The sequence below is a fragment of the Homalodisca vitripennis genome, chromosome 3 (genome assembly GCF_021130785.1).
Source record: "Homalodisca vitripennis isolate AUS2020 chromosome 3, UT_GWSS_2.1, whole genome shotgun sequence".
NCBI classification, from domain to species: domain Eukaryota; kingdom Metazoa; phylum Arthropoda; class Insecta; order Hemiptera; family Cicadellidae; genus Homalodisca; species Homalodisca vitripennis.
In genome coordinates, this window is record NC_060209.1 from 117,125,858 (window position 1) to 117,146,200 (window position 20,343).

Here is a 20,343-nt window from a genome sequence, read left to right on the forward strand (position 1 = left end):
ATTGAAAACGAAATTCTGTAATTGTATTATTACTTTTTTCTGTGCATACTTTTAGTCATAACATTTTAAAATGTTATACTATCATATATCATTTATAACACTAGAAGATAATTACCGTTCAAATTGCAAAATTATAATTTATTTTAATTACGAATCACCAAAGTTAACTGAAAGTTAATCGCTAAAGAACGATATTTCAGTAATAAAAATAACTTATTATAATAAACGAGCAATTCAAGTATAGACTGTCTGCACAACCAGTTAACTTACAGAAAATTATTCGGTAGAAAAACTAATCTAAAGACTAATTTAAAATAACCGATCAGAATCAACGATTAATTCAAATATAGACTAAGTCTTCACAACCAGTTAACTTATAGAAAAATTAGTCGGTAGAAAAACTTATCTAAAGACTAATTTAAAATAACCGATCAGAATCAACGATTAATTCAAATATAGACTAAGTCTTCACAACCAGTTAACTTATAGAAAAATTAGTCGGTAGAAAAACTTATCTAAAGACTAATTTAAAATAACCGATCAGAATCACCGACTAATTCAAGTACAGACTAAGTCTGCACAATCAGTTAACTTATAGAAAAATTAGTCGGTAGAAAAATTAGTCTATAGACTAATTTAACTGGATGCAGCAAAAATAACCGACTAATCGGTTAAAATAAAATAACCGAACTAACCAGTTATTTTCATTCAGTTATTCCCACCACTAATAACACTTTCTCAGTTGGATCGCGAGTGTACAACTAAAACGTTGCTGCGGTCAATATGAGTCTGTTCTGGTCGTTTAAGTTCACTCCCGGTTTACGGGTCCACAATTTTGATTTATGCTGTTGCACTGACCATAAAAAATTTCTCATATGTTGGTTTCGGAATCCAACATAGATTAAATTTTGGTGATTAAGTAATTTCGATATTTATACCGAACAATAAATATGTATAAGGATTATATGCTTCTAGTATATGGGCAAGAGTGTGTTATACCCATTTGCTCTTCTACAACTACAGTAAAAAACATACACAATGTTAAAGGAGCTAACCAGATTCGATTACTTTATGTGCAAACATTCACAGCTTTATACAATAAGGTAATTTTTATAACAGCGTATAAATAGCATTTCCATTGCATTAGACGGATTATTGATTATGGGTGCAATCTAAATTTAAAATTAAATAACGTTTGTCTTTGCAAACTGCATTACACTACTGATCAAGCACTTTACAATAATTTAATATTTACTCAAATTTAAATTTAAACAAATATTTCTGCCTCTTTGATGAACTTTAGCTGAAAGTGTTCACAGCTGTTAAGTATCAGTTAAATTTGTATTACATGTCGTAGTGGAATCTGCTGGATCCAATTTAACCCTTTGAGTGCCAAGGGCCGATTTAATCGGCCTAGCAACGTTTCCGCATAGTGCCAAGGGCCGATTTAATCGGCCCGATGGTATTGACGAAAATTGCCATGGGCCGACTAGATCGGCCTTTCCAATATTGGTCATCCTGTTGCTAAATATTGACGTATAATATCGTAAAATGTATCAAATTAAAGCCCAAGAAATGTACGACATAATTCACGTAGTGATGGTTTGTATATATATTATATAATATTTTGATGTAGCTGATATCTAGAAGCCTGTGGCGCGAATCGCCTGTTGTCACGCTGCAGTCGTTTTGTTTACGTTCAGTTTTTTTTTTCTAGCTGTCTAGTGTGGCTGTGTTGACATTTTGGTTAATGTTTTAAAAGTTTCCTACTTTTATTACTTCAGTTCAATTTCATTATTGAATAAGGTATAGTTTGCCGAAATGAGTAAAAGGAACAGATCGCCCTTAAGCGAAAATAGGTCGGATTCCGTTATATGCCCCCAACGCATAAATTTTTTTTAATGAACTTAGAACGTTATAACACGATGTAGTTGAGTAACAGAACTAACATTACGCCCCCAACGCTAATTTAACTAAACTAACCTAAACTTAAATAATCATGTGATGCCGTGCGGCCTGCCGTAATCGCGATTCTCGAGAAAGATAAGATAACAGCGACCACAATACCGATCGCAATACCTGGAAATGCTTGTTTATTGATGGAATGTTAGTTCTGTTACTCAAATACATCGTTTTATAACGTTCTAAGTTCATTGAAAAAAGTTTAAGCGTTAGGGGCATATAACGGAATCTGACCGCGAAAATACATTAATTCATTCTTATGATAAAAACACTCACTCAGTTATTTCATCTGAAGGATTTAATATAATAGGCTTAATGAAATAAGCCCAAAGTAATTAATTTAAGTCTGTTCATAATAAATAAATAACAGTTGTATAATCTACCTTGATTTAATTTCTTAAAACTGGTAAAATATATTTAACATGAACAAGAGTAAGCGTGCATGTTGGGACTGGTTTTCAGCATTTTTCAGCAATATATAAAAAAATTCAAAACTCAGTTATATATAAATGTATTTTTATGAAACTTGGTACATGTATTTCAACAAACATGGGGAACATAAAATTGGCACATAAAACTCATAAAAAATTACTTTTTGTATCTTAAACAAAAAAATGTGTTTTTTTGTTTTTGTATTTTTGTTTACACATATATAAATATTTTTTTTAAATTTATGGTCAAAATGTACATATACCAATTTGTAGCCTGTATCTTGCCCTACATAATAAAGCAAAAAGTGTCCCATTATGTTAATCTTTAAGGAAGGTGTTAATTTTTTAGTAAAATACTGCAGTAACATAAAAATAGTGCTTGGCACTGAGGGGAATGGCCTGTCACAAATGATTGGCACTGGCTGCATGACCTCCACCACTTCGTGTGGCACTCAAAGGGTTAAAACACTCCAACATCAACAACAATTTATAAATGAAAAACTAATTAAATAAACAGTACTTTGGGATTATACCGACCACACTCAGACATGAATCGTTATTTCACATTTTGCTTCTACTGATTACTAGATTAGCGTAGAATAATACTTCGTCAATATAAAACAGGAATTGTCTTATCGCAAACCCCTCCCCATCCTCAGACAGAGGTCAAAGTCGAGCGGTCTAGTAGATAACGTGATTGCAGAGTCTCGCCGCCCGTTCAGCTGGTGCATCGCTTTGTTTTACTTCCGTTTTTTACCCCTACATTTCTCCAAACACAAAATTCAACAAGAACAAACATTACCAAACAAAAACTAAACTCTTTATTGAAAAAAACACTCAAAACTTGTTTTTATTCTTGATCACACTCCGCCACCCAAAATGCAAGTGCCGCGTGCTTCCTGCCCCGCGCTGATGTCGACGAAAGAAAAACATTCCTCGAGATAGTGCCTATCAGTAAAATACTAAATTCTAGAGGGGCTGATCAGAAATATAAATTGAATTTAATGGAAAGGCAATTATGTACCGTGCAAAAAACTTAAATAATCATGTGATGCCGCGCGGCCTGCCGTAATCGGGATTCTAGAGAAAGATACGATAACAGTGACAACAATACCTGGAAATGCTTGTAAGTTTGTAATTAAAAAGTTGTTTTTTCGTTCCATCATGTTTGTTTCTATAAATTTATATTTTTGTGTTCTTCATACTGGTGTGGTCGGTATAATCCCAAAATACCAAATAAACTATTTAAATTAGACCATATTGTAAATCAAAACCATTCTCGAATCCACCTGAAGACACACAACAAATTTAATTTAAACCAATCCAGCAGTTTATTAGGTTCAGTAATATACACACGCACACAAGAAAAAAAATATATATTTATATGTAAAGATATATACTATATAATACTATAAAATATACTATGTTATTATTATCCACGGTTTTTCAGCTGGAGGTCATGGCAATAGACTCATGTTCCAGAAGACACATACAAATGAGGACAAAAGGATTAAAATACTTAATACTTTCTGATACTCAGGCTGCACTAAAGGCACTTGATACCTGTTCTTTTGATTCGAAGGCAGTCTGGGAATGTAAGAACGCTCTAGCTGAGCTGGCAACGAATATCAGAGTAACACTCGGTTGGGTACCGGGTCATGAAGGCATTCATGGAAATGAAAAAGCAGACATCCTCGCCAAAAAGGGAGTGGAATCCATAATGGTGGGGCCTGAGCTAGGTTGCAGGATAGCCTTCTCCAACAGTAAAGCTCTGGTCAAAGATTGGGAAAAGACGATAAGAAACATTAATTGGAGTAGAGCCTCAGGATTAAGACTATCTAAAATATTTATCTCTCCTTACGTTAAAGGGTGGACAGCTCTCTTAGATCAGAATAAGGAGGATATAAGACTAATATTAGGAATGTTGACAGGACACGGCCCCCTAAGGAAACATCTTATGAGGGTAGGCCTTAGCCAGACTAACAAATGTAGACTCTATGGAGAAGAGGAGGGATCAGCAGAGAATATTTGGTTAGATTGTCTTGTCATCTGAGAAACTCGGAAAAGATTCCTGGGAGCATATCTCCTCAGCCACAAGGAAATCAGAGAACAGGAGCCCTCAAATCTGATCGGGTTTTGTAAAAGCCTCGGACTTTGAGAACACAAAATTAAAGTAAGGGAGGCACAAAGGTCCTTTTAGGACTAAGCACAGGGAAAAACTGTCCTTTTCCCTCAGGAAGGAAAAAAATGTTATTATTATAATCTTTTTTAATCAACAACTAATCAACACTTGTTTGAATGTCAAAATTGTTATTTACACAGAAAGTTTGTTATCAGGTGTTTCTCCTTTTGTTTGTTTATTTTATTCAGTTCAGAATGCGTTTATGCAGTGTACTTGAGAAAGTTGCGATTGCAACGAAATATTGTACAGTCAATAATTAATTGTAGTTTTTTTTAAAGCTGCTCTAAGTGTGTGTGTGTGTGTGTGTGTGTGTGTGTGTGTGTGTGTGTGGGCGCCCCCCCCCCCCCCCCGAGTTACAAGAAAACAATTAAAATTTAAATGTGCCCATTCAAACTTTTAGTGCATATGCAAAGCACCTAACTACACCCGCAAAACTGATGTTAATGCAATGCAGCTACGTGGCCATTGTAAGAATGAGCTATTTTAGTTCAGTATAAAAATTGTTAATTAAACTTAACTCTTTTACCAGAGGAGTCTCTACGAAGACTTGCCATGTCTTTTAGTAGACTTGTGTCTAGGGGACAGCCATGGCCATCTTTAACACCATTCTGACCCATTGGTACAGATTCTTTGTCAGAATGAGCTATGTTGTAAGTGCAGTATAAATCAATTGTTAAGTAAGTAAACTTACCTCTATTACCAGAAGAGTCTCTAGGAAGACTTTCCTTGTTGTCTTTTGGTAGATTTGTGTCTAGGGGACTGCCACGCCCATCTCTTGTATCATTAGATTCCCTTGGTCCAACTTCTTTATGGGAATTAGTACCACCTTGAGTACTATACTGGTTATTTCTGTTATTTTGTTGGTTTTGATTTTTTGATAAATTGCTACTGTAGTTCCCCCTGTCATTAGAATGTTTTCCATGATAGTTTGAATTTTTGTCAGTATAATTCTCTTGACCACTGAAAAAATATTGACACAAACCATGAAGACGGGTTTTAATCTTATTTTAGACACTTGTAACAAACTAATATCCAGTATCTATTGGGTTCGTGAGATAACAAGGAAATCACTAAACCTCATTGTTCAAAAATAAAAAAATAAGCAGAATGAAAAAATAAATCAACAACTTGTTGTGTAATTTGAAAACTAAATAATAATAATAATACTTTTTGGAGCATTCCTTGCAATGGAAATTACAGTAAAGAAAGTATGTGCTTTTTTCATAGAGTATGAAAATTTGCAGTGCAGCAAAAAGCATGTAGACAGTAGTATTCTAACCCCTCCACTAGATTGGACCATGGGCTTTCTGCCACTCAGCTCATATTTACTCAAATGGACACTGTCTGTCTCACTACTATTTACCTCATTAGCTCGGAAATATCACTGTTGTGTTTCCCCGTCTGGTCGGAATAAATTTAGCTTTCTCTGTCACTTTACCACATGAACCCGCATGTGTTTATTTTGTGCATGATAAACATAAAAGTATTTGCTAAAGACTTTTTTATTTTTAGTAATAGTGATAGTGGTAATGATAATGATAATAATAATAATTATTATTATTCATAATTACATATTTGGCAATAACATTTTTAATCAACATTTTTAGTTTTGAAATATTAAACAAATTGAACTAACTGAAAATTATCAAATAAAATTGAGTTTTGAAACAGATTTTGCATCTGTAAATTAAATAATTAACTATATACAAAGTATAAAATATACATCTTAGTAAACCTTTTTATACATTTTTAAGAACCACACCACATGATTTCTATATAATAGTATAGATGTTATGGCGACTGCCGTTTTCATTTTCAGACAAAATACTATCTTCATGGTCATTATTTAGTATTTCCCGGATATTCAGATGGTAAATCAATACCATGATCCATGATTAATTACACTTCTATAACTCAAAAGCAGACCCAAATGGATGAATACACAACTTATAATATCACATATGGTTGAAGTCGACATTGTTATGGCAACATGTTATGGCTAAAAGAACAATGTTAATGCTAGCGTTGGTACAATACAATAGTGAGAAAGCATAGAAAGAAGTTCTAAAATAACTCTTTTAGACTTTTTTAAAATATTATTCTTAAGTCCGTACACAGTATTATATAATTGTAATGTTTACTTAGTTCTAAAATAATGTTTGTTTTTATAAGATGTTCTTTTATTATTCCAACCTTAAATGAAGATTTACTCAACTTTCCATTTTAACCAGAGTACTCTCAAATTGCAACTATCTCAGATAATCAAGATTCCAATTAAAATAAACTAGTAAAGAAAGAAATTGAAACTTTAGGAATGGTTGAATAAAAAGCTGTGTTTCCTAAGAGTTAAAGCACATTTTATTAATTTTAAACTATAAAATTATAAGTATTGTAAGAAGCATACAGAGAAGTGGTACCGCTTATTTTACCTGCACAATCAATTTTAGAAAGATATACTTACTGACGAGCTCCTCTTCCACGGCCTACAGGTTGATGTGGTCCATTGTTGTCATCGAATCTTCTCCTCTGATTACTTCTAAACACAGAGATAAAGAATTTTCAGGATGTGCTTCATTATAAGGTTCATTATAAGGTATGGACTAATAGTGTGGGGCAATGCAAGTAAAATTAATAACATTCTTATCCTTCAAAAAAAATCTATAAGAATTATTACTAACTCACAGCCACTTCAACATTGTAGACCTCTTTTCACTATTTGTAAAATTCAGACCATAATAAACCTGTATCTTTTTGATCTTATGAAATATATCTTTCAAAATCCTCAATTAGTAAAGCCTAACAGTATAAAACACTCCCACAATACCAGGAATAAAAATGCTGCATCTATTAATTTTAATAGATTGAGCAAAACTCGTGATAGCCATTCTGTTATTGCACTGAGGGTGTACAACCATTTGTTACCCTTAGTCCAAAAGTACAATCAAAAAATATTTTTGAATAAATATTACTTATGGCTTTTAGATAACCCATTTTATGCACTGGACGAGTTCTTCCAATTAAAAAACATTTTATTTTAAATTCCCCAATGCCACTGGCTGTATTTGAGTATTGTGGTTTATGTTTGTGTAACTTAAGATATAATTGATCTGAGTTTTATAACTGACATTGTTATATTCATATAAAGCTGTAATAAGACTTTGTCAATGATCTTTATTTTATGACAATAAAAAATGTTGATTGATTGTTGATATACTAATTGTTAAATTTTATATATTAATTTTTAATTTTTAAATTTTATATATTGATTATTAAGTTTTATATTTGTTGTTGATTTCTACATTTGTTGGGGACTTTTGTTAAATTGTGCACATTTGGTTATAATCTTGTTGCTTTTAAAAGTTTTATTGTTAATGCTTGTTCTAACTATTTTTAATGCAGCCTGCTTAAAGAAACAAAAAGTACTAGAAATACTGTCTCAAACCACTAAGCTTATACAATGTTGCTGTAAATGCTAATGTTGGACCTCTGTATGATTTTTATTTTATTTAGTGTTTAGTTAATAGTACATTGTTTACATGTACATTTGACTTGGCCATCTGGTGGCAAATAGACATTGTCAATGCTTGCATAAGTCTACGGCAATAAACATAATTTGAATTTGAATTTGTTTAAGAGTATTATTCAATCAATTCTGTCAACTCTGAAACTAATTAATAAAATTAGAAAATCTGAAGCATTCTCTGATTTGTTAGAGAAAATCAGAACTTTTACACTTATCTTGTTGCTTGAAGCTAGCCAATTATCTAGGTACATTTACAAAAAGAGGAAAGAAAGTGGGTTTGAAGAGTGAGCAAAACTTCAGTAAAAAACAAGGATATATTCCTTGAGACCTTTAAACATTTGCAATACAAGTTTTAGAGCAGTATCTGGATAATATTTTCACAATGATCTGATATGATAGAAATAAAGGTAGTGCATGGGATGGAATGAAATCTTATATCTTTTATATCGCTTTGTGAATAATGAAAACATTTGAAATGGCAATCAATCAATAATTCTTTATTCATTAGTTGTACAATGAGGTACATCAAATAGTGTCATACATTACTTATATATATATAATTACTAAACATATTCAAATTCCTCTATTGAATACAAAACTAAATCAATCAAATAGGTTTTTAGTTTTCTTTTAAATTTGGTAATATTATTTTCCATCTTTATGCTTTTAGGAATACTTTTCAGAAATCTTTTCCCGATATACACAGTTTTTTTGTGTATATTTCAAGTCTATGATGATCACTGATGATTTCATTCTTATGGTGTGTTATATTTGTGTACATTATTTTCTAAATTAATTTGTTAGCCATGTTTGTTTTTAAAATATAGGATGGTTTCATATATTATTATTATTTTTAATTCTTTAAAGCAATTTCTAACAGATTCTAAGAATTTAAGCTTAAGTGTATACTTCTAATGGCTTGTTTTTGCACCTTTAAAATGTCAGTTAGGTTTTCTTAGTTGTGGCACCAAATATATGTGGCCATAAGCAATATGTGAATGTATATGAGCATAATAAATCTGTTTTAGCACTTCAGTAGTAGATAAACAAGACATTTGCCTAATTGCACATAAGCCAGAACTAATTTTACCAAACACAAATTTAATGTGCTCATCCCAGCTCAAGTGACAATCAATGATCAATCCGAGAAATTTAATTTTGGATGCATTTTCAATCTCTGAATCGTCTATAAATTCTTATCAAAGTCATAATCATTATTATTTTATTTTGTTTTAAAATTAATGAATTTAGTTTTCTCATAATTTAATTTAAGTTTTTTGCTGTTAAAAAACTGTTGCAGATTAGTCAATTCGATTGCTGAGATGAATTCAACTTCTTCTTTAGAAATTCCAAAAACATACAGATTTGTATCATCTGCATAAACACAACATACTGTTTGCAATATAAGATAGTTTGCTTTCAATATTCCTCAAATAACATAAGAAGAGAAGAGGTCCCAAGATTTGACCCTTGTGGGACTCCAATTACGCTTTGCTCTAATTTAGATTTAAATCCTGATTGGAGTCCCACAAGGGTCAAATCTTGGACCTCTTCTCATCTTATGTTATTTATTGCATGCATATTATAGCATGCTATACTTCTTGATTAGTAATTGGTTTTGGAATATATGTGAATGTTTACCGTTCTCGCAACTTTCTGGCTTACACTAACACTAAGCAACTATAAGTTATTAATGTCAAGTGATAAGGAAATTTCAATACTTATTTGGCATTGTTTAGTTCATTGGGAACATGTAAATATCATTTTGTAGTCATGTCGTTAGCACCAGCAGCAAAGTTGTGAAAATGATTAAAAAAACTATCTATATTTCCAGTATCATACAGAAAGGAATTTTCGTTTTGTGAAAACGAAACTTACATCACTATAAAGATCAGCTCTTTCTAAAAATGTGGTTTTTTGTTAGAAGTCTATACGTTTTCTTTAGATATCAAAATTGGTTGCCTAGCGACTACACATATATTCCTCTAAAATGGCAAACAATTCAAATCTAGTCATTTTTGTTTTGACAAATAAAACCTGTTTGAATATATATTTATAAGGCGAAATTATTATATTCTGAAAGTGGAAGAACTGAAGTTTCAACGTAGCAGTCTGTGAAATGTCTGTTACCGTTGGCTACAGCTCCAGATGATGAGAAAGTGCAACATTTGTGTTGTCATCATCATCCACAAAACTCAAAATAAAAAGCTTAGATTCTAAACTATTACAAAAAATATTGAATGTACATAAATATAACACAAAGTTTACCTAACTTTTTATATTTTTAAAAACAACTGTATTTTTCATTTTTTAGCTAAAATTTATAAATTTACTTTTATGTCATAGAACATGTATTTGGTAACATGTATTGTATTACTATGCCATTTGTAAGGGATTATGTAAAGTAAAGTAATATTTTATATTAACCCTTTGCTATAGGCATCAAATTCATATGTTTGTCCTCTCATATCACTAGGCCACATCGGTGGCCATGGGATGTTCTCTGCCTCAGGTCGGCCAGGTTGTTGATTTAGGATTAAGATCCCTCAACACAGCAGGCCACGCCTAGTAGTCCTCACTGTTTTGCTGTTCAGTTTGCCAGGTCACAGAGTGGTTCACTATATTGTGCAGTTATTAAATTCTATCCTTATCCAGTTGTGGTTGGAAAGTGCTGCAACCTCTCGGTCAAATAATTAAGTACCGGTAAATTAATATTTTTCTATTTGTAGCACATACCGTAATACACATAATTCAGAATTATGTTTTATCCGACAGTACGTGTCACTGCAGCTGCTAATACGTATTCTATCTACTTATTAAACTTCTAGTGCATTTGGGGGAGATGAAGCTCAAAATATTGAGACAGTATAATATTCTGTTCATTATAGAGACCTAATTGAGATGGATTGTATTTTTATTCTGTAAATAACAATACTTTTAAAACAGACCATAACTTAAATTGCATATTACTTGGTTTGCTTCAAAGCAAATACACAAAAACCTATCAATAGAATTTCAATCTTGAAGCTACTGACATTTGAATCCGACTAAAAGTGAAGTCCATAGTTACTCAAGCACTGAGTGGACGCAGAACACAGCTAACCACTATGCGAGACTCAGTGAGCTGAGAGGGCAACCACCTGACACTACTGTAAATCAGAACTGAGTGAGAAAAAGGTTTTGGCCACATTTGTGGCCTCCTGAGTGCAAAGAGTTTGGTAACCTTGAATAAAATTTGGATTTGCTCAAAATTTTAACGAGGTTAACAGTAAAACTCATTAAGTTAATTCAAAAACACTAAAACCTCTAAAATAAAATGCTTCAGTTTTTTGTATACTGAAAAATTAAGCTTAACAAATTATCTTCATAAACAATCACTGGAATGTCTTACATAAAAAGTTCTTATGTAGCAAGTTTTGGACATTGATGAAATTTTAAAACTATTCATTCCTTATTCTGGTATAATTTCAAATTATAACAATGTACTTAAAAACATATGAACAGAAAACTTACCGGCCAGACCGATGAGTTTGTGCAAAATCATTCCTTGGTTCACCACTTTGTGGTTGCCGACTTCCCATTCTGTTCATTCTTGTATCTCCTTGTGTATTTGTGTCAGGTTCTGAGTTCTTACTAACAGATACATCTTCATTTCGCTGCCTTTCATCAAATGCCAACTCTGGCTTTATAACATTGGATGAAACATCAGGTTGGATCTAAAGATTAATATGTTTATATTAGAATAAGTTACAACAAAAATATACATAAATAACAATATACTTTTATATATATATATAACACTTTTTGAAACAAAAAGATAGAAAGCGTCTATATTTCGTGGGATTTTATACCCAAATCTTTAGGAAGTATGAAACAAGAATATAAAATTAACAAATAAAATAGAAACCACATAATGTATACACACAAATACAACATTCAAAGACCCCGATGTTATATTATTAGTAGCACAGATAGAAATTAGGACAAACTAATTTATCTTATTTTTTATCCAATATACAGGGTGTAAATTAAGTTCTGATACACCTGGATATATAACAAACAGATTGAGATATCGATGTACAACCTTCACCGTATTAAAATACTTGTTTGGATTTACCGAATGATAAAAAATATTTTTCCCCCTTTATCATAAAGGGAGTTACGGGTGGTAACTTTAAATGTTTAAATTGCAACCCCTATCTTGTGACATATCATTTTAATGGTATATTTAATCGAAACACCAAAGTTCCTAGAAAAAGGTATGGGCAAATAACCCCTTACATTCCAGGGTGTAAACTAAGTCTTGATACGCTTGGATATATTCCAAATGGGTTGAGATATCGCTGTACAATTTTCACTATACTTACTAAAATACTTTTTTAGGATTTTTTGGAGGATAAAAGAGTTCCATCCTTCCTCCCCAAGGATCAACAATCTGAAATTGGACTTAAAAAGGAAAGAATACCAGAAGGAGTAAGACTTGACAGCCTAAATCATTTGATTGCCCCCAGTGAAACATGATGTGTCCATTGCAAAAAAAAAACATAAAAATTCAACATTGGCTGTCATGTTAATTGCTCTGAGGACTTCTATAAGTATAGTGAAAGACAATAACTGTTTTTTTATTACTTAATACATAACAAACACACGAAATCTTTGCAAATATTATCCAGTTTGTATTTTACCTATAATATAATTTTTTTGTTATAGTTTGGTGCATTTTATCAGCATATCCTTTAGTGCCCACTGCCCCAAAAATGGGGGCTTGTGTTTTTAATAAAAATTGTTGAAACAAAAAATCAATTTGTGTTAAATTTAGTTTAAATTGAACATTAACAACATGCTTCAATTTTATGAAAATTTAAGAACTTTTTAAAATTTGGACATATATGGATTGTTTTAAGAAGGAAAATATATACGAAGAAAGTTTCTTTTTTAAATTCATAGGTTTTCTTTGTGTTTAATCCTCAAATTACTATTGTTGCACTGTATGATATTTTTCTTACGTTGAATAAAATACAACGTATATGTCAGCTGTTGGCATATATGAAACAGTAGATTTTTCATATACAAAATAGCAAATATATACTGTATACACTGTTACAGTACTACACACTGTAACAAATATTTAACATTTGCATGATTATATGAATGATCCATAATGCTGTTTATTTTGAAGTATCCACTGTCAAAGTACTTACAATGTAGCTAATATTTTTGAATTTAGACCGACACCACAACATGGTTTTATTATGAGGGTAATTCTGAAAGTAAGGTCCGTTTTTTTATTTAAAAAAAAAACCACAACAGATTTTTTCAAAAAACTTTGTGGTTCGTCATGGACATTTTCCCGTCCATCTTTAACACTAGAAGTGTGTCCATGTTACCAAAGATAAAACGTCCGTCCATTTTTGACGTGTTGCAAGGGTTTTTTAAAAAAATTCGTAAAAAATACTTAATATCAAGAAAACATATATTGTTGTATATCGTTTTTCTTCTCAGAAGTTTTACTATTTGAAATAGGAATAAATGTTTTGATATTCTTTGGTTTAGTATATATTTTCATGAAAATAATGAGAAATTGCAAAAATTTTTATATGAAAATTTCAAGTTTGAACCTCTGTAAGGTATTGAAATATTACAGTAAGGTCAAAATGTTAAATGTATAAAATGTAGAGAATTTTATGCCAAATTAGAAAATATATAAAAAATTTCTATTAAACAAAAATTGTAATTTTGCCATTTTTTTTACAAAAGCGAAAATGTACAAGGGTTTGGGCTTATAATTTTTTTACCTCCAAATGTGACTATATATTTATATGAAAAACAGTTTTCTATTGTAAATTATACATGCTATTTGAAAATACTAAAAGTAAACAACAACAAAATAAACTGTTATTTTATTATAAGCTTACAAAAAAAATCTTTTGAAAAATGAAAATATTTTGTAACAAAATTCAGAAACAAGCTACACATTTTCACTTATACTTTGTTTATGTAATTTTTGAATACACCCTTAGTAAGTATCTTTGTTTGGCTAAAATAAAATATAAGATATGTTCAAATACTTTGAGAAGGAACTGAGTTATGACATTTTTTGTTAACAGTCGCACGTTGAAGAATTTACTCATAAAACATAATGTGGTTTGCAATATAAAAAAATATGAACACATTTTTTAAATTTTTTACTTGTAATATTATGTTAGCACATAATGTTTGAAAGAAATATGCTCAATAATTTTTGAAATTGAGTAAAAATAAATGTTGTGCATCAAATATTGTAAAACCTTGCATTGTAAAATTTTTGACAATATATAAACAATAGATATTATAGTTCAAAATAACATTGTTTTATAATGTTTTTGTCATTTCATATGCATTTATGCAGTAGAGTATTTCAACCTGAAAAAATAGAGTCCTAAATTATGAAAATCGGTAAAAAAATAAGCTCGTGGTGAAATAAAATGGTCAACAATGGCCGACAGGGATGGGTTGGGTTGGTCTTGATGCGACGCCGTGATTCATCTCTTTCGTTTCGCACTGCCGGAAACCTACTGAACTAAATTTACCGCTGAAAGATTGTACTGGTAGATCGTTTCTTTCACTTTAGACTGTTTTTTTATTTTCTTTATTGACAATAAATAACTGTGTGAATGTTATTATACTAACCAGCATAAAATATGCTGGTTTACAACTTTAGAATTGTCCCTTTTTAGAATATTCATAGTAAATCAACTATTCATTCTAATGAATTTCTGTTTGCACTGGAAGAAAGAATATTTCATTCCGTGTCTATTGACATATGGCAGCAATGTTTGCAGGCAATACGTAACTTGCTGTGATTGGTTGAAAATGATGTATTTCTTTGACCCGGCCACCCGCGAAATCCAACTCAAATGATGACTTCTTCAGAAAACATTTCACCACGACCGTAATATTGATGTTAGAAAAAAAAACGTTTATATGAAAATTGTAGAGTGGAATCTCACAATTTCAATGATACCAAAAACATGGTGATTGTTTAAAGATAAATAATTATTTTTAATGAAAAACTGAACCGACATACAATATGCTGGTTCCGCACAACACACATAAATTACAACCGACATAAAATATGCTGGTTCCACACTTCTAGGGTTAAAAGCTCTCACCCACTTCCGCACTTTGCTGTCACTCATTGCATTTGGACCATACACTTCACTTATCTGTCGAATATCCACTGCTGAAACGTTCCTTGCTGTCAAAAACTGTATCACAGACCATATTTCACAGTCGGCGGGACGTTCAAGAGTTGTAAACATTTTTAAAAGGCACAGACAACAGCAGTCTACAACGATTTCACTGCAAATGGCGTCGTTCTGCGCGCAATGCATGCCGGGAGTCAGGGCGCATGCGCATTTCGCTGCTCGCTTACTGTTTGTCTGTTTAACGCGAATCGGACCTTACTTTCCGGATTACCCTCGTACATTCAATGTAGTTTTTGTTGCAAAAATCTTTTGCAGCCTGGTTTACTATTGGCAAAATGTTTAAATGTTGAAACACTCAATAAAGTATATTCTACAAGGGTTACTCAGAACGTTTTAAGATATAGCAGACAGTGCACATTTTAATAATCTCATCATTCTTATCTGATAATCTGAGTACCTATCAGTATCTGATAGCAAATTGGGTTAATCACTGTATTTATGTCCGTTGTTCAGAAACATCAATTTTTTTTATAAAAAAAGGAGAGGCCGGTCCCCTTTTAAGCCTTATTCTGTCCGTCCTCATGGGCCACTGGCCTGTGCGAGGATCTTATCAAACAGAAAAGGGGGAGAGTTGATACAGTACAAGGTCGAAGGTACTGATAAAAAGTGCAATGGCCACAGACAAGATTTGAACCTGCGCTATCTCTAACTCAGACCCAAAGTCCAACGTCTTAGACCACTCAGCCATCAGCACTCCCAATTCATTATGTAATTTCATGAAATCATGGTCAAAATTACCTTTTGTTCTGAAACACCACCCAGCGCTACTGTTTTTATGTGGTATTTAGAAATTCACAGAGGCCGTAATTTGCTACAAAGATGATGAACATTCTGGAAGGGCGCATTTCTCTGTTGCTCAATAAAATATTGATCGGGTGCATATTATGATTCAAGAGGACACATACAATATATTTATTTGATGATTATAGCTACCCTGGGATTGGATCCACAGCAGTACGAATAATCTTGCATGAATTTTTAAAAGCCAGAAAAATTCTTTCTCATAGGGTTCCTCACGATTTAACAGGTGGACAAAAGGCTGAGCATGTGAGAATGAGCCAGCAGACCCTTCAACTGCTTAATAACGGGTGTCATCAGATTATTTCCAAAATTGTCACTAGTAATGCACATGCCTTTTATGATGTAACTAAAGGAAAGAATCATATTTAAGACAAGCTGTCCCCCACAATGGTCAAGAAACAACAATCTGTGAAGAAAGATCTCCCGGGCCCCATCAGCAAGACAACTGCTATACCATTGCCAGCCCTGCCAAAATGTTACGCTAGCACTTTTAATATTATTTTAAACTACCTCACGAATAATACTCAAACTCCAATAGTATATATATGATTGTTTAACGAAATTATGGGTTGTAATTCGTGCATTTTTTGCTGTTCAAGTGAACGAAATAGTACTTGATGTTTTAATGTGTTATGTTAATCGTATGCAAGCCTTTAAATTTAAGTTTTCAAAATGCTAGATTAAGAAAATATCAAGTGAACAATGTTTGGCACTACTAGGTGTATGGCAATGCCAACAACTTAAGGGTTAAGTGACTTAAGGTTCTGTATAAGGATTTTAGTTGCCTCGTTTTGGTTATGAACGGCAGTGTATATGTCAATTTTTATATTGGTATTTTTCACTTAAAATGTGTATTCTCGTGTTAGTAGTAAGACCTTGTGACTTAACAACTGTTCCAATTTTAAAGGGGTGACTGACCTACGGCAGCCCCGAGTGAAAGCCCATGCGGCCTCACCTATACTGGGCAAGTAGCGGTTAAAAATTTCCTAATCGACACACTTAAATACCTTTTTTTGTAATAATTGGACCTTAACAATCCACTGTGGTGTGCTCGACCAAATAAAAAGGAGACGGAAACTATAATTAACGATCTCCTCCTTCTCCATAATCTCGCAAATAGTTGTTGTTTAAAACATGTTTGGTTGCCTAGTGTTAGAGTGTCTTTCTTGTTCTGAGCGTATTAATTATAGATGTCCCTATTCAACAATCATGTTACTTTAATTATTTATGTTAAATTTTATTTCATTTTCTGAAACGAAATTTGTTATTGTTGAGTATGTTAGTCGATCTTGAATTTTGAAGTTTATTTTTGAATTAATGAAGTTTATGTTTTATTGACTTTCTGTGAAGGGAGAGGCACACTTGAGCGACGTATGTTTGCAAGTTTCCATTGATTTTTAGAAAGTTATATTAGTACAAATTTAATTTTGAAAGAGAGTCCAGAAAAGGACATCCAACATTTTTTTTCCTATTTCAATATTTAAATAATAGTTGAGATTAGCTGAAACAAATTCCTGAATCAATTTAAAAAAAAAACAAAACAAAACAAAAACAAACAAACAAACAAACAAGGGAAACCTGTTGGACGTTGGACTTACCGTTTTATGTTACCTCATGCTGAGGACAGCATGGTCTAAGGGTGAGGGGTGTGTGACGGCCCATTACAAAAGCCCTTAACCAATTGACACTGCGAGGTCAATATATTATAATATTATTATTGTCCAGTGAAGTGCTACAGTATTTATATTTTAGTATTACCAACTAACGATTCTTCATTGTTCCTAACAGTAAAATGTAAGTACTATTACTTACAAAATATCTACCGTCACCTAAATTATTAAAAGGAAATAAGGAACAGTGATTATTATATATATATATATATTTAGTAAGATATAAGTCCAAGTAATAGTTGCTCGGAATGTTCTAGTTGATCTCAACTGAGTTGTTAAGCAGAGGTAGCCCGATACCCGTGGCAGCTTTAGCTGCAGCTGGCTGAGGAATTTGCTGATTCTGCTGACTCCAGCCTGTGTCTGGCCAAGCTGTATCGTTTCTTGACTCTGTTACGCCCAAGTAAATCGTTTGGGAGCAGCACCGTACGGAGTCTCGTCCGCCATTTTAACAAAATTTGTAGCGAAAAGGTATGTGCATGGAGTGAGTTGATCGCCGGTACTCAAACATAATGCGTTGCTCCGTGTTTGCCCCTCCCTCTAAAATCTTAAATTTTTAACCTACTGTTTCACTGATGGGTGTTTAATATATTCTAAAATTACAGTTTAGGGAATTTAAATAGTATTTTAATAATTGTGTAACATTAAATTAAATCAGAAGTCCCGTCTCGTCCGTTACATATATATATATATATATTTATTTATTACTCCATTCATAAAATTAAGTGGCTAGGTGCTTTCAACTAGTGGTACATCTGACATACAAGTGTACTGATGCTAGAGGGGATAATCAAACACACTTAACGTTTGGTAAGTCAAGTACAAAAACTCTTTATGTATCTCAATACCTGAGAGACCCTCATATTCATCCAATAACGCTCCCAGAGTCTCGTTTCTCAAACCATTCAAACATTTTACATGCACTGATCAAGTAATTGCAACTTGTACAAGAGGTTTTACAAGCATTCACAGTTTATAACGGTTTGCTCTATACTCGCCACTCAGCGTCAAAGTTATTTTAGTTAAGCCTCTTGTATTCCCTCATATCAACTATTGTGACATGACTAATGGATAGACTTCAGTGAGCCCAAAACTTATGAAGTACACGGGTAATTACCTGTCCGACAATTTTAGTTTCACATCTCATATCACTGGACAACCCTCATATCAGGGAGTTTCTACTGTTTATTTCTGTTCGCTGTTCATCGGTTTTTAACCCTGGAACTGGCGGTCATATTTCTCTCAGTGGCAGAGTGTTTTAGTACTTCATACATTGCCTCATATTTATTTTATTATTACATGTTTACTATAAAGTACCTATGTCATATTATATATTTCTTTATTCAGCATTGTTCAAGGAACATTTTTCACATAATATAATTAAAACAAAAAAATACCCTTACTCTAACTTCATGAAAAAAGAAAAGTTAGTTCAAAGTTTTTGATTTGTAAAATTGTTGTTGTTAGTGATATGCAAAATACAAAATATAGAAAAGGAAGAGCATTTAATTCTGAGTAAAAATAAAACAACACATAGTTTATAAGGTATTTATTTTTACATGTGGTAAATGATACAAAAATTATACACTGACATTCAAAAGTGCTACTTACCAACAAAAGTAAGAACTTCAAAGCCCACTTGGATTTGTACAATCTTGTAACTATTAGTTTATATTAATTTTCTTTTTTATTATATATTTTTTAATTATGTTCTGATTGAATGTCTAAATCGGAATCCTCATCGTTGCTTATTTTATGTTCTAGTTCTCGAATGTCACTTGAACGATCGTGGAAATTACGATCCATTACGTAAACACGCACAAAAAATTTACTATTGTTGTGTTATATACACAACCATCATTACAACAAACTCAAACAAACAATAAACCAGACAGAACACCATGCAACTGACGAAATAACAATAGCCGAATGAACCAGTTAACTCATCGCTGCGCGCGCAACTACCGTGGTACGCGGGAGAATGTGAACAAACAGTTCAGAGATTATAAAACGTATTGACGTGTAACGAAACGACAAAATTATTTATTAGTGTATTATTTACATAAATTGAACCTTCCTCTTTCGATTGGTATCAATACCGATACTCTTTGATCGTGTTTTAAGTACGTAATATTGAGAAATAAAAGACGTATTAAAACGCCCGATATCGGGCGCTGCCATCTAGGATGCGACTAAAATGCCCGATATCGGGCGTTTGCCAGTTCCAGGGTTAATAGGTCATTCACTATTACAAGCTTGCCGTTTATGGAGCTCGGTCCTTAACAATATAAAAAATATAGTGAGCAGTGCTTGTTTTTGGGCGATGGTCAGGAACTTATTGCGGGCCGGTATTGGTGGTGCCTGTGGAGCGCATGTGGGTTGGTGACGTGAATGGTTGTATGAATAAGGTTGTTTATTGTTAGAACTTGATTTGACTGACAAAACTTGATTAATTAGGGAATATATTTAAGTTTTTTATGTAATGTTATTTCAGTATATATTAATATATATATACACACACACACACAAA

At 32.4% G+C, this 20,343-nt stretch overlaps 1 protein-coding gene across 5 annotated transcripts in view; it reads right to left on the reverse strand.

Annotated features, from left to right (window-relative positions):
• LOC124357382 (ankyrin repeat and ELMO domain-containing protein D-like) overlaps positions 1-20,343 on the reverse strand; it is a 121,698-nt gene that overhangs the window by 50,626 nt on the left and 50,729 nt on the right. For all 5 annotated transcript variants that reach the window (XM_046809136.1, XM_046809133.1, XM_046809134.1 and 2 more), the window contains 3 exons: positions 11,612-11,814; positions 7,037-7,111; positions 5,267-5,535 (listed from right to left, as the gene is read on the reverse strand). In XM_046809136.1, the coding sequence (XP_046665092.1) occupies positions 5,267-5,535; positions 7,037-7,111; positions 11,612-11,814 (547 nt within the window). The remainder of the gene's footprint in view (positions 1-5,266; positions 5,536-7,036; positions 7,112-11,611; positions 11,815-20,343) is intronic.